This window comes from Rhinatrema bivittatum, chromosome 4 (genome assembly GCF_901001135.1).
Source record: "Rhinatrema bivittatum chromosome 4, aRhiBiv1.1, whole genome shotgun sequence".
Taxonomy (NCBI): Eukaryota; Metazoa; Chordata; class Amphibia; order Gymnophiona; family Rhinatrematidae; genus Rhinatrema; species Rhinatrema bivittatum.
Window position 1 is genome coordinate 408,849,618 of NC_042618.1, and position 16,085 is coordinate 408,865,702.

The following is a 16,085-nucleotide window of genomic DNA, read 5'->3' on the forward strand; positions in this document are numbered from 1 at the left end:
CACTCAACTGAGAGAGGGAATTCTAGATTTTCACCTCGGAAGCACCCCCAAGCAGTTTCTCCAAGGACAAACAGGATGGTAATCCTCACACACGGGTGTCATCATATGGAACCCCTATATGGGAAACGTATGTCAAAGTTTCTAGAACTTTGACTTGCCACAATGGGCATGCCCTATACCATATGCCCACACAGGATCCCTCTTCAGTCTTTCTCTTTTCTTGGAGCTGCAGCAGTGTGGTGTGCAAGCTCATTTTGGCTTTTTAGCCTTGCTTGGAAAACTTTCCATTTTTTCAAATTTCTAATTATTTTCTTCACTGTGTTTGATGCCAGGTCCCTCTGCCCTCCCCATAGTGTTCCTAGTCAGGGTTTTCAACATTTATTGGTAAGTTTCCTTTCGCGGACGATTCCCGCTGTGGCAGTGCTTCGGTGCCTGCCAGCCATTGACGCCCATCGCCAATGATTTTGATCTTGCTTCCCGTTTATTTTGTCCCATCATGGTTGCATCTGGATTTAAGCGATGCCCTCAGTGCCCGAGGACCATGTCCATCACGGAACCCCACGATGAATGTATCTTCTGCCTGGGGACCTCACATGACTTCCAGGGTTGCCATAAATGTGCTCAGATGACTGCAAAAGGAGGACATCTTCAGCTCTTTGGGTTGGAGAAGACCGAGCCATCCGCATCGAAGGACCATGGAGCCGCACCAGTGGACACCGAGCCATCTGCATCTGTTCCGTTGGCTGATAGGTGCGCCAGAGACAAGCCATCATCAGGCTTCTCCAGGCCGAGGAAGTCTGGTTTCTTGTCATCAGCATCTGCACCGGGGAAGCCAAAGAAGCATTGGTATCAGTCTCCATTGATGCATGGGGCCTGGCACAGGTATATGCCAGCTCATGCAGTGATGCCCCTGAAGCAAACTTTTGGCGAGGAGTGCCTCCATTGGTTCTGGGGTCCGCGATGGTCTCCACCGGTCCTGATGCCAGTCACAGATTCTCCTCTCTGTTCCGAAGTGGATTTGGCCACCCTTCCTTCCTCTGTCGGTGTTGGCATCGGCAGTGTTTGAGGAGCTTGAGCGGTGAGTACAACTGGCGGGCGATGCAGGGTATCTGTCCCATGGCAGCATAGCCAGCACTGTCTGTCTTGGAACTGCTGTTGGAGAAGTTCTACGCTCTCATCGGCACTTTACCAAACCAGCTAGCTTCGGTTCCCAGGTTTGTGTCTGTGCCCGTCAGGGCATTGCAGCCTCCCCCTGCCGATACAGTAGTCATGGCCAGGTCCTCAGAGGAGGAAGCTCCACCTAAGCCAGCTGAGATGCTGAGGCCTGCAGCCCCATTCCAGCTCTGCCAGTGCCTGCACCTCTGGACGAAGGCTGAGTGCCTAGGCCCCATCCTGTGCAGATTTCAATGAGGGCCACAGAGTCCTCCACAGATGGCCACAGAGTCCTCCACAGGGCCACAGAGTCCTCCACAGATGGCTTTGAAGGTCTTGCCACAGAACCTTCTCCAGAGGAGCCAAGGAAGTCTCTGCTGAGGACTTAACCTTCACAGGGTTTGTGAGGGTGATGGCAGAGGCCATCCCATTTCAGTTACTGACAGAAGAGAATACCAGGCATAAAAAGGCTTGAAATCCTCTAATTTGTGGAGCCGCCTAAGAAGATCATGGTGGTCCCAGTACATGACATCCTTAAGGAGTTATTACTGAGGATGTGGGAACACCCCCTCACAGTACCTCCTGTGAATAAGGCGGCTGACTGGGTTTACTTCCTCCGGAAGGTGCTAAGGTTTGATAAGTGACAGCTTCCCCATCATCGGTGAGCCAAGCAGTCTCGGACCCATTCATCGGTGCCCCCAGGGAAGGATCACAGAGCGATGGACAGCTGAGGAGGCAGGTTTTTCACGGAGCCATGCTCATTGCCCACATAGCTTCCTACCAGCTCTACAAGAGCCAGTACTCGCGGGACATCTAGAAATAGGTGCAGGATGTGGCTACTCAGTTGCCTCAGCAGCAGCAGCAGGACACCCTCATGTTGCTGGTGCTTAAGGGCCTGTAGTACGGAAAACACGAGGTCCGAGCGACTTGCGATGTTTCAGGACAGCATCGAGGGAATCTGTGCCTGCAGAATAGCATGGCTGCCGACCTTGTTCTCCAATCAGAGATACAGGAAAGACTCGCTGATGTGCCCTGACTAGGGAGAATCTCTTTGGAGATAGGGTGAGGTATGCAGTGGCCCAGTTCCGAGACCACCATGAAACCCTCCAACAACTCTCCACCAGCACTCTGGACCCGTTGTTCTCATCTAGGAGGTCATTGAGATCGGGGCCAAAGTCTTTCTTTCAACAGAGGAAGTGTCTTCTGCTCCCCTCGATCCCATCATCAGTTTCAGGGCTCCCACAGCCGTCTCAGGCAGCAGAGAGCCCTCAAGGCCCAGAGTGTCTCTGTCAACTCCAGGGCAGGGGTTTGACTGGGTCATAGGGAGTGTAGTCCAGTTACCATACCCTGGGCGATGGATCCACAGGTCGGAGGTAAGCTGTGATTCTTTTCGAACCAGTGGCTCAGTTTAACCTCACACCAGTGGGTTCTTTCCATCGTCTGTCAAGGGTACTGATTAAACCTAATGGGTGCACCACCAAATTGCCCTCTGAGCCTGTTTTGGGGGCCGGAAGTGCATCAGGAGGTACTATTAACGGAGCTCTCCTCCCTCTTAACAGCCAGAGCGATCGAGCCTGTTCCACCAGGGTCGGAGGATGGGGATTTTACTCCAGGTACTTCCTGATTCCAAAGAAAACAGGAGGATTCGCTTCCATCCTAGACCTAAGGGCCTTGAATACATTTATAAAAAAGGAAAAGTTCAAGATGGTTTCCCTGTAGTTACACAATGTTAGGTTCTGTCTTAGGAGTTACCATCCAGGAAAGAGATCTAGGCGTCTTAGTGGATAATACATTGAAATCGTCAGCCCAGAGTGCTTTAGCGATCAAAAAAAGCAAACAAAGTTAGGAATTAAGGGAATGGAAAATAAAACGGAGGATGTCATAATTCCTCTAGATCCCTCCATGGTGAGACCACACCTTGAATAGTGTGTGCAGTTCTTGTCACCACATCTCAAAAAGGATATAGCTGCACTGGAGAAAGTGCGGAGAAGGGCGACCAAAATAAGGGGCATGGAATGGCTGCCCTATGAGGAAAGGCTAAAGAAGGCTAGGGCTGTTCAATTTGGAGAAGTCAACTGAGGAGGGGGGGGGGGATATGGTAGAAATCTATAAAATCATGAAAGGACTTGAACAAGTTAATGTAAATTGGTTATTTACTCTCTCACATAATAAGACCAGGGGATACTCCATGAAGTTAATAAACGTGGATAAGGGTGAGCCGGTAGATGTAGTATACTTGGATTTTCAGAAGGCGTTTGACAAAGTTCCTCATGAGAGGCTTCTAGGAAAAGTAAAAAGTCATGGGATAGGTGGCGATGTCCTTTCGTGGATTGCAAACTGGCTAAAAGACAGGAAACAGAGAGTAGGATTAAATGGACAATTTTCTCAGTGGAAGGGAGTGGACAGTGGAGTGCCTCAGGGATCTGTATGGGACCCTTACTTTTCAATATATTTATAAATGATCTGGAAAGAAATATGATGAGTGAGATAATCAAATTTGCAGATGACACAAAATTGTTCAGAGTAGTTAAATCACAAGCAGATTGTGATAAATTGCAGGAAGACCTTGTGAGACTGGAAAATTGGGCATCAAAATGGCAGATGAAATTTAATGTGGACAAGTGCAAGGTGATGCATATAGGGGAAAATAACCCATGCTATAATTACACAATGTTGGGTTCCATATTAGGTGCTACAACCCAAGAAAGAGATCTAGGCGTCATAGTGGATAACACATTGAAATCGTTGGTTCAGTGTGCTGCGGCAGTCAAAAAAGCAAAGAGAATGTTGGGAATTATTAGAACGGGAATGGTGAATAAAACGGAAAATGTCATAATGCCTCTATTGCTCCATGGTGAGACCGCACCTTGAATACTGTGTACAATTCTGGTCGCCGCATCTCAAAAAAGATATAATTGCGATGGAGCAGGTACAGAGAAGGGCTACCAAAATGATAAGAGGAATGGAGCAGCTCCCCTATGAGGAAAGACTAAAGAAGTTAGGACTTTTCAGCTTGAAGAAGAGCCGGCTGAGGGGGGGATATGATAGAGATGTTTAAAATTATGAGAGGTCTAGAACGAGTAGATGTGAATCGGTTATTTACTCTTTCGGATAGTAGAAAGACTAGGGGCACTCCATGAAGTTAGCATGGGGCACATTTAAAACTAATCAGAGAAAGTTCTTTTTTACTCTACGCACAATTAAACTCTGGAATTTGTTGCCAGAGGATGTGGTTAGTGCAGTTAGTATAGCGGTGTTTAAAAAAGGATTGGATAAGTTCTTGGAAGAGAAGTCCATTACCTGCTATTAAGTTCACTTAGAGCAGGGGTCGGGAACCTTTTTGGCTGAGAGAGCCATGAACGCCTCATATTTTAAAATGTAATTCCGTGAGAGCCATACAAGACCTACCAAATTTACTACAACCCCCTACTCTCCTGATGACCCCCAAGACCTGCCAAATTAATTTACTACAACCCCCCAGTCTCCTGACCCCCCCCCCCCCCCAAGACCTGCCAAAAGTCCCTGGTGGTCCAGCGGGGGTCCAGGGCTCGCAGACAAATCTTTAATAAAAAAGTAAAAATCTAACAAAACCCCCCACCCTCCTGACGCCCCCCAAGACCTCCAAAATTAATTTACTACAACCCCCCACCCTCCTAACCCCCCCCCAAGACCTGCCAAAAGTTCCTGGTGGTCCAGCAGGGGTCCGGGAGCGATCTCTTGGACTTGGGCTGTCGGCTGCCATTAGTCAAAATGGTGCCGACAGCCCTTTGCCCTCACTATGTCACTGGGGTTGACAAATGGCAGCGGTAGCCCCTGTGACATAGTAAGGGCAAAGGGCTGTCGACGCTATTTTGATTACTGGCAGCCGACGGCCCTTTGACCTTTATACCTTGATTACTGGCAGCTGACGGCCCTTTATACAGCAGTTAGTATAAATGGGTTTTAAAAAAGGTTTGGATAAGTTCCTAGAGGTTAAATCCATAAACTGCTATGATAGGGTGGTTTTGAATGCACACCTTATGTTTCTGCCTAAGGTGGTGATAGACTTCCACCTTAACAATTTCATCATCTTGCCAACATTCTTTCCCAGGCCCCATTCGCACCAAGTTGAACGAGCCTTGAACAGTTTGGACTGCAAGCGAGCCTAAGCCTTCTATCTGGAGCAGACCGAAGCCCATTCACAGTCCACCCAACTTTTTGTTTCTTTTGATAGGGAAAAAGGGGTGGGGGACACACACAGTTATTTGTCTCTTTAGGAGACAAAACATTGCTACCCTAATTGATCAGGTGGTCATCTGTCTCCAGATTGAAGATTTGGAGGAGGAGGCTTCTGTTTGGGACTCCATCATCAAAAAATCCGTTAGTCCACTAAGGCCTTTCCTTTGCACTCAGAGATAGCAGAGATGGGCCTCACAAAGTGGGAGTTTCCAGTTTCCTTGGGTGGATGCACTGTTTATTGCAGTGACCAGGCTAACAACTATTTCTGTGGAAGGAAGTACTTCTGTCAAGGATTCTCAAGATAGGAATATTGAGTTCCCTTGAAAGCGTATTTAGATCTCTACTGCCTTAGCAGTCCAAGTTTAGATTTCTTGTGGCCTTATGGTTAATGCGCTTTTATTAAATTAAACAGCTCCCAGAGAGTGAGGAGGTGGTTAGGATGGAATCGGCAGTAGCCTTTTTGGCTGATGCCATGTATGATCTTCTAAGAATTTCCTCTAAATCGATGGCTTTGATTGTAGCGCCAGGGGACTTCTTTGGTTTCGCGACTGGGCAGCTGATTATTGATCCAGATCTTTTTCAAGGGAAAGCTGTTGTGATTTTTTTTTTTTTTTGCCAATTTTGGGTGGCATAATATAAACTATCTTTAAACAAATAAATTTGGAGAGGATCTGGAGCATGGTAAAAAATGTAGGGGATTCAAAGCGTCAGAGGAAAGTTTTGAGTCTTACTCTTGCTGGAGCTCACAAGGTGCCAAGGGGTGTAGGGATCACTTCTTTTGGAGTTTCTGAAGGCCTAAACTGGAAACCACTGCTTCTTCAGGAACAAACTGGACTACCCAATGAAGGGCAGCGAGTCCACTTCTTGCCTTTTCCAGAAGGCTGTTATATGCAGAATTTTTACCAGGAGCAGACTCTGATAACCTTGGATTGGTGGGTTCTGGAGATAATCCACCTCAGATATGCCTTGGACTTTAACCCTCTTTCCGACACCTTTATGGTCTCTCTCTGTGGTTCGGCTACCAAACAAAAGGCATTTCGCTTAAACCCTGATTCATCTTCAGTTGTTGAAAGCCATAGTATTGGTTCCTCTGACTGAACAAGGTTGTTCTATTTTGTGATTCCCCAAAGGGATGAAAAACAATCTCCAGATCTCTCATTTCTGGATGGAAACTCTTTGCTCTGTGTTAATAGTGGTTTGAAAGGGAGAATTCCTGGCTTTTCTAGACCTACCTGAGGCTTGCTTTCATATTCCCATCAGAAAGGAGGATCAGAGATGCCACTTGTGTCATGCAAAATACTTCCAGTTTCAAGCACTCCCGTTTGGCTTAGCAATGGCTCTTAGGATATTCACAAAGGGTTATGGTAGTCGTAGCAGCTTTTTTGTGCCAAGAAGGGTGTGATAGTGAATCCAAATCTAGACTATTAGTTTATCAGGGCCAAATCTTATCAGTAGGGAATACAGGTCTTAGAAGGCTTGGGCTGAGTTATCAATTATACAAACAGCAAGCTTATCTCTTCACAATTCCTAGAGTATGTGGGTGTGCACTTTGATACCCAGGAGAGTTGAGTATTCTTGGCAGTAGAGAGAGAGAGGTCACGTCATTTTATGCCCTGCTGGCCCCAAGAGCTTGGGATTATCTACAGTTTGATCTGGTCCTGTGAGCCAAGGCCTCTTCAGACCTCTCTTCTCTTGCTGGTCCCCTCAGTCTCAGAATTCTGAAGTCCATCTTCCTCTGCTTTCATCAGTGAGGGTCTGGTGGGTTGTTCCTCAGACTATTGTGAAGGGTCAATCTAGAGATCCCCTCCTGGGTCCTGGTGATGAGACATGAATCTCTCTGGCTGGGGAGCTCACTGTCTAGACCAGGTAGCTCAGAGGTGCTGAACACCAGAGGTGGCAGCCTGGACCCATCAACAAGCTAGAAATCAGGGTGATATGTCTAGCCCTGGTTCAATTCCTTCTTTTGCTCTGGAAAAAAGTGATCAGAATGCTATCTGAAAATGCCATGACAGTAGAGTATGTCAACAGACAGGGGCAGCAGGATCTGGGCAGTGTCAGAGACAGATCTGTTGTTCCCTTGGGTGGAACAAAACCTGCAGCTGTTGGCGGTTCACATTGTGGGACAGGACAATGTTCAGGCGGATTACCTGAGCAGGAACCTTCTGGATTCAGGAGAATGGGAACTCAGCAGGAAAGCCTTTTGACAAATAGTTGTCTGATGGGGCATGCCTGACATGGATCCCATGGCAACTCGCCTTTGTTCTGCGGTTTCGTTATTCACGAGGGCAGGTCATTTCCAGGTGGGAGATATCTATGTTAAGATGTTGGAAGTTTAGTGTTCTTATTTGGGTTTCTATAGTTGGTTTTATTGTAATGCTGGATTTCTCTGGGCTGCACCACCAGTTAGTACTGGCGATAATTTCACAGAAGAGTTCAATGTGCTCTGCCTCCATCTGCTAGAAGGGGGAGACAACCTACTGGTATAGACTGATGTAGCAAGACTGATGGAAAAGTAACAGGTAAAAATACCTCCATTTATAGCTCTATGGTGTGCTGATTATTTATAATGTGTGAGATATTGGGCCAGTTGTAATATGCATTGGGTGCAAGTTTGTCCTATAAAAGCGTGAGTTAGCTGAAATTACATTACATTTGTAGAGCCAGTATGTTGTTCTTGGGAGCCTCCTTTTGTTGTGCCTTGCAAAAGATTAGCATCTACTGTTAGAAATCTGTTAGTGAGAAGAATGTCTTTGCATACAGAGCAAAAAAAAAGTGAGAAAATGCACAGTTTGCTAGGGCTTGGGTTGTCTCTTGTTTAGATGGAACCTTTTCCTCCAAGACCAACTCAATGTCAGCTTCTTTTCAGATGTAGATGTATAGTTTGAGTCTTTTTTTTTTTTCCTATTTTATGGGACAGTCCCTTGGTTTCCATCTTCTGTCCTTTCAAGACCTACCTTGCCTCTGATGGCTGTTGTCTGTAGGTTGTGTAGGAGAAACGAGTCCCTTTCTTGGAGTAGCCAGGGAGAAGGTACCTGGCTTGAATTTTGCATGCCTTATGGAAGCTATAGCTTAAATCTTAATGTATGCCTTTTTTCCTCCCCTTTTCTCTGAAACAGTAATTATAAAGTGGACTGTGCGTGTCACAAGGGAAACAGGAACTGTCCTGTACAGAAAAGGAACCCAAATACTACAGAGCTACCTCCCCCTCCTCCTGTAGCACTGTCAATTGGAGCAGAGACGAGGAGACGGAAAGCACGGCGGAGAGAACTGGAGCAGCAGGGCATTGTGTCAGATGCTGTTAACCAGCAACAGCAGGAGTTGCCAGAAGGACCTGCTGCAGAGGCTGGAGCCAGCAATAATGAGGTAATCTCCATACAAAGAAGAGCATCAATGGGGACACAACACCCCTTCTATGGTTACACGGTCAACCCTTTACCTAGCTGCTTTCTTCTTATACTGTAATTATATTTTGGTGCTCCGTGAGGGTGGGGACATTGTGCACATTGGGATAGTACTGTTAATGTATATTGTTTTATGTTAGGCTCAAGGTCCTCTGCCTTCATTTGTGATTCTTCTTTTGTAGGAAGCTGGTGATCAGGGACTGAAGAAAGAGGAAGACAAGGATGAGTCTGATGAGCATGAGTCCTTGGCACTCAGCAAACGGGTGAGCAAAGCTTTACACTCTCAAGTTAATCCTCCTTTGCCTTTTGTCTACAGAAGGTACAAGTGTTCCAAGACTCAAGGATTTGTATATTTGCATCTTCAGATGTAGCCTTTGGACAAAAGAAACTAGGGGTTTTAGAGGGTTTTTTGTTTTTGTTTTTTAACTTTTCATATCTTCTGAGCCCTGCCTGTGCCTGTCAGAATCTGCTGGCAGACATTAGACTACACTCTCTCTGAATTAATTTCAGTCCATGAGTCCCATCTGTTAATGGATATCTTTTGCTTTCATAGAATGGTTTGTCATCAAAATCAAGCTACCTTGCGGGGTTGGTTCCAGGAGGAGAGAGTCTGTTTGGAAGGATCTGGAATAAGCACAGCTGGAGGGTTTTAGTCTTCTGTCAATTTTAAGCCTTTCCTTTAGTTCGGCGATTTTATCTGGAATACTTTTGTTATACTCTAGCTCATTTTTATAAATGTTTGGACTATAGCCTCTAAATTGTTGCAGACTGAACAGACAATCTTATTTCCTATATCTTTATTATTTAAAAACCTGCAATTATCTGCAGCTACTATGTCTCTAGATATCTACAGTTGGTATACCAAAAGTCTGTGTTTATTGGAGCAGATCTGGCAGGATAGGCAGTTTAAATCGTTTTCAGATCTACAGGAACAATATACTATTCCATCCCATCACATACTCATATATATTTGCACTTGCGCAGGGTGTCATTTTTTGTATGCGAGGGGATATGGATGTTCTAAGGGTTCATACTGGGTTGGAAACATTACTCACGTAATGCAGCCGGAAAGTATACGTTGGATTCGGGATACGTATTCATCGGGGCCCAGATACGCTGCATTCGGTCAAGGGGGGGAAAGCCCGATCCGATAATACATTGAATTCAGCATTCGTTCCCTTTAAATTTATTAACTACAACCCCCCCACCCTCCTGACCCCCCCCCCCCTCCCCAAGACTTGCCTAAAGTCCCTAGTGGTCCAGCGGGGGTCCTGGATCATCTCCTGCACTCGCGCCGGTATTCAAAATGGCACCGATAGCCTTTGACCTTACTATGTCACAGGCGCTACTGGTGCCATTGGTAGGCCCCTGTCACATGGTAGGAGCACAAGATGGCGCTGGCCGTCCATTGTTCCTACCATGTGACAGGGGCAACCAATGGCACCGGTAGCCCCTGTGACATAGTAAGGTCAAAGGCTATCGGTGCCATTTTGAATACCGGCGCGAGTACAGGAGATGATCCAGGACCCCCGCTGGACCACTAGGGACTTTAGGCAAGTCTTGGGGAGGGGGGGGGGGGGTCAGGAGGGTGGGGGGGTTGTAGTTAATAAATTTAAAGGGAACGAATGCCGAATTCAATGTATTATCGGATCGGGCTTTCCCCCCCTTGACCGAATGCAGCGTATCTGGGCCCCGATGAATACGTATCCCAAATCCAACGTATACTTTCCGGCTGCACATCCCTAACAAATGGACATTTTTGTGGTAGTCCACTATAAATCTCGCCAGTTATTCTCATCCAACTGTAAGGTCTCATCCAACTCATCCAATAGTAAGGTCAAAAGCTATCTGCGCCATTTTGAATACCGGCAGCCAACGGCGTGAGTACAGGAGATCAATCCAGAACCCCGGCTGGATCACAAGGGACTTTAGGCAAGTCTTGGGGGAGTCAGGAGGGTGGGGGGTTTATTCGTTCAGAATTTGTTGCATTCATTGGGGGTTCGCCATACGTTTCGCGAACCCACAAATGCAATGAATAGGGACCTATATGTTGCGGATTGCGCATTTGTTCACAACGAATGCACATCCCTACCATTTGTAATAAACAGAGAATTAATGCATAGGACATATCGATATCTTTCATTTTTCTCTAAATTTAGTAATATTAGTCCATTTTGTTGGAGAAGTTGTGGGATGCAGTATTCCTATATTCATATGTGATAGGAGTGTGTAGTAGTGCAGATATTTTGGGAAAAAGTTGGTAGAATATCTGAGAAAATTATGGTTGTGTCCCTTGATTTGTCTGCTAGTATTTGTGTTTGGGGAAAATGGGATTCTCTGAATCTGAATTTGAATAAAAAACAAATAGAATTACTATCACATCTGTTGCATGCAGCCTAGATTACCATTTTTATTGGAAAGGAATACTGCTAGCTAGCCATTGGATAGGGGTGCTAGCTGAAATTGCTATATTAGAAAAACGTATTTTTTGGTTTAAAAATAACATGGTATGATAAGATATGGGAGAAATATTGGAATTGGTGCAGTATGTCTGTATAACTTATCAGATTTGTTTGTATTGTGTCATGTACTTTGACATTTATTGATATATATACACTATTGGTTTTCCTTTCTTCCATTCTATGTAATTTTTTTTTTGTTTTTGTGAATGTTACTTGTCTTTAAATAAAAAGCTGAAAAATAAATCAACCTACCTATCCCATTCTATATCATCTTTTAAATTTCTCCTCTACACATCACTTGTATCTCTTGTCTGACTAGGAAAAAGCTTTAAAGTTGACAGGGTGATTTACATGTAGAATTAATCAGGGTATTAGGACTTTTAAATTCTGATTAGAAAAATCTCAGATTAAAGAAGTAAGTCCGTTTGCAGCTGCCAGACAACAAGCATTGAGATTATGACGAAGGGAGAATGTTCACTTTCTTAGCTTCCAGTCAGATGAATCCAGAACAAGTAGATTATGCACCTCTAACAGCAGACTGAGACATCAGCCTACCAGTATTCTCCATCTCCAGCAGATGGTGGACATGCATCTCCCTAGTGGGGATTGCTTCATGATGAAAAACGAGAATTAAGGATATTACATTTTCCCCGCTCTCCTGCAATGATACTGAAAGATCCCTCCCACAGTTGAGAATTCCTGAGATGATTTTCGTGGTCCCTCAGGCTTTTGTAGCATAGGAGGAGGCTTTTGTAGCGTAGGGCTTCCTCCTTTTTTCCAGTCTCCGTGCTTGGCACGTCATTCCGTCATTTGCCTCGCTCCGTGGATGGTCGAGGGACGTGAGCAGCCTGTGAAAGCTAGGCCCCACTCAGAGGCTTTTTCGCTGTGTGCCGCGTGGTAAGTCACAATAGCAATTCATGTGCTTACTAAGGCTGCTTTCTAGAGAATTGTCGATTCGGCGTGTGGGTCTAGTTGTGCATCCAGATTGTGTGTCCAGTTTTTGGATGCTTAGTCGGGCCTTGTATTATGAGTATCTAAGTTTAGCAGCGCCTTAAGTGGCCACACGCTTACCTGTGCGCTCAAGTTTTATTATGCGCTAAACTTGTTTAAGGCACTTATTTTTGGGACACCTAAGTTTTGGATGCCTAGGCATTGAGACACCTAGGTTGGACGCCTAGTATTTTTGGACGTACTAAAAAAAAATATAAAAACTAGATGCACGCCTCTGGCTGCTGCTCAAGCGCCCTGTTGGCCATAATGGCACCTATGCCTAAGAAACCTAAGCACCTTTCTCTTTGCACTGCCGTCATATTCTGGATCTCAGCCAGGAGTGCCTGCTAACTTGTATCAGCACTGTTTGGAGGCTCAGGGAGAATTGCCTTACTCTGATTTCATTAAGCTTGAATCTTCCCAGCCGGATGTAGGCCTGGGTGCAGATGGCTCAGGTGGGGCGCCTGATTTTGGAACTCCCCTCACTAGTTCCTCAGCAGGGGATGGTAGCTCAGTGAGTATGCCTCAAGTACCTCTTGGATTGGATGCTTCTACCTTTTCGTGGGAAGAGTTTTTCCAGGGATTGCAATCCTTTCTCCAGGTGCAATCTTCGATCCCCTGTAATACTCCCAGAGCAGAGTCGCAGGTAGGAACCTTGCCGGGACCTACTGTTAAGTGCTGGAATACTGCTAGAGTGGCAATGGGACTTCCCAATGGAGGTCCATATGGCATGGATGATGATGCCGATCTTGACTCTCTTGAGGACGTTGAAATTCCTCCAGGATTAAGACTGGATAGAACTATGCTATGGTTCTTTCTAAAACATGAATTGTCAGCTCTGATTTCCCAGACCTTGAAAATGCTCTGAGTTCCTGGGGCAGACACTATTTTTGAGCCGAAGAAAAATCCCATTTTGGTTTCCTTGCATAAGGCATCTTGTTTTTTTTCCCCGTGATGGAAGTCATTCAAGAATTGATTGATCTTTAGTGGGGCTGCTCCAGAAGCTAATTTCAAAGGGGGTTGGGTTTTGCAAGACCTGTAAGCTCTGGATCCAGTGGCAAAAGAACGTTTACGTTTTCCAGCGGTAGACGCACGTGTGTGTAGTCTCCAAGCGGACCATTGTTCCCATGGAAGGAGGAGCGGCCTAGAAGGATGCTCATGATAGGATTGAGACTATCCTTAAGCATTTGATACAGTGGCAATGACCTTGCAGATCACTTCTTGTTGATCCCTGGTGGCTTGATCTTGTTTACTTCTCTCCCAGGAGGTTGATGACTCTGGGGAGAACTCCAGGGTAGTTATGGAGCCAGTTGCTGCTTTTTTGGTAGATGTGGGCTGTGATTTGATCCACTCTTCAGCCAGCAGGAGTGGCTTCCATAGTAGTGGCCAGGTGTCAGTTATGGCTGATAAATTGGTCGACTGATGAGACCTCCAAGGCTAACCTTACCAAATTGTCTTTTAAAGGCTTGCTGCTATTTGGGAGTGAGTTGCAAAAGCTGGTCAGTAAGTGGGGTGAATTTCCGGTTCCTTGTTTGCCAGAGGATAAGAGAAGAGCGTGGTGTCTGCTTAACAAGAGAGGTCATACTAGAGGATCCAAGCATTTTCTTCCCTATAGAGGAGCGACCCTTCATAGAGCTCGAGCTTTTGGTAGGTCCAGTTCTTTTGTTCCTGACAGCCAAGAAGAGGCATAGGTTCAAGTAGTAGAATCTCCTGACCCTCCCGATGAAGGTTTGCCGACCCACCCCTGGGAACAGGAGATAGGGCGACAGCTCTCTCTCTTCTATCAGAGATGGGTCAAGATCACATCGGATCAATGGGTCCTGGAGGTGATATGAGAAAGATAAGAGGATGCATATGCATCCTCTTCAGCGCTCCCTGCTGTCTCGGTGGAACCTGCAGTCTCAGGACTATTTGATTTCAGCTCCTGCTGCCAATGGAAGTCTCCTCCCAACTGCAATGATGGATCATCTAAGGAAGAGAGTTTCCCTAGCACCATTGGACTGGGTAGTATTGATAACAGATGCGAGCCTTCTTGGTTGGGGAGTTAATGGTCAGGAGCCTGACGGCAAGGGCGCTGGAATGCAGAAGAGTCTCTCTGGAAATTCAATCGACTGAAGCCAGGGTAGATCTGTTGGCATGGTTTGCATTTCAGCAACAGGCTGCAGGGTTGATCGGTTTGGTATTGTCAGACAGTGCAACGACTGTGGCTTACATCAATCCAGCAGGGAGGAACCAGGAGCCAGCAAGTGTCGCAGGAAAGAGGTCAGCTTATGGAATGGGCAGAAGTGCATCTCCAGATGATATCAGCCTCATACATAGCAGGAAAAGACAATATAAGAGCAGACTTTCTCAGCAGGGAGAATCTGGACCCAGGAGAATGGGCTTTGTTAAATGAGAAGTTTCAACTAAATTCTGGATCGCTGTGGTCCTCCGATCCTAGACTTCCTGGCGACTTCTCACAGTGCGAAAGTTCCATGATTCTTCAGTTGCAGGAGAGATTGATTCCCAACGACTTTCAATGTCCTAGTGCAGGAATGGCCAGAAGGCAAGTTGCTGTAGGCCTTTACTCCATGGCCCATATTGGGCAGATTGATCCGAAGGATCAAGCGCCACAGAGGAATGGTGCTCTTGGTGTCTTCAGATTGGCCCAGGAGACCGTGGTGTGCAGATTTGCGGCAGCTCCTGGGTGACTCACCCCTTCGACTCCAGGCACACAGGAACCTGCTAAGTCATGGTCCGGTTCTTCGTGAAGATCAGATTCTGTTTTGTCTTACGGTATGCGGTACCTTGAGCACTCTATTGCTGAAATGTGGGTACTCTGTGGCAGTGATTTCCACTTTGCTTAGAGATAGAAAGTTCTCCACTTCCTTGGCCTATGTGCAAGTTTAGTGAGGTTTTGAGGTCTGGTGTGAGGATCGCGGTACTCTTCCTCATTCAGCCAAGTTCCCGCTCATTTTGGAATTTTTGCAGGATGGCTTGAATAAAGGTTTGGCCCTTAATTCCTTAAAGAGACAAGTAGCGGCTCTCACCTGTTTCTGGGGCCGGGCGAATGGTGTTCCTTGTTGGCTCATCCTGATGTGACCTGTTTCCTGAAAGGAGTGAAACTTCTTCAGCCTCCCTTGGGGTTTCCAGTACCCTTATGGAGTCTTAATTTGGTCTTGGATTTCTTAGCAGGTCCTATGTTTAGGCCGATGCATAACCTGTCCTTGCAGTTACTGATCTCAACACTTGTGGCAGTTTGCTCTGAGTGGAAAGTTTCTGAGCTGCAGGCCTTGTCTTGCCGGGAGCCCTCCCTCAGCGATACAGCTGCATACTGTTCCTTCTTTTTTAACAAAGGTGTCACTGAATTTCACTTGACTCAGTCCATCTTCCTGCCATATCTGGACGGAGAGAGAGAGATGGGGAGTATTGTCTGTTGCAACCCTTGGATGTCAAGAGATATCATCCAATATCTAGAGGTTACTGAGCCTTTACAGAAAATGGATCGCCTATTTGTCCTTCACAGTGGTACTAAACAAGGAGAGCTGGCCTCGTGAGCTACAATAGCCCGCTGGATTAAAGAGGTAGTCACGGCAGCATATGTTGATGCTGGCAAGCCGTTACCTAGTCAGGCTAGGGCTCAGGCATTTTCATGGGTGGAAGTTAGGTTGCTGTCTACCATTGACATTTGCCGAGCTTCAACATGATCCTCCTTACACACCTTTTCCAGGTATTATTGTCTGGATGTGCAGGTCTGGGAGGACGCAACCTTTGCACGTGCGGTTTTGACAGGACTGCGGGCAGCCTCCCGCCCTATTCGGGAGTAACTTGGGTTCATCCCACTTGTTCTGGATTCATCTGACTGGATGAATTTGACTTTTCT

The 16,085-nt window shown here is 46.2% G+C and overlaps 1 protein-coding gene across 1 annotated transcript in view; it reads left to right on the plus strand.

The window, feature by feature from the left end:
* SETD5 (SET domain containing 5) overlaps positions 1-16,085 on the plus strand; it is a 238,685-nt gene that overhangs the window by 133,061 nt on the left and 89,539 nt on the right. The window contains 2 exon segments of the mRNA XM_029601121.1: positions 8,487-8,733; positions 8,954-9,034. Of these exon segments, the coding sequence (XP_029456981.1) occupies positions 8,487-8,733; positions 8,954-9,034 (328 nt within the window).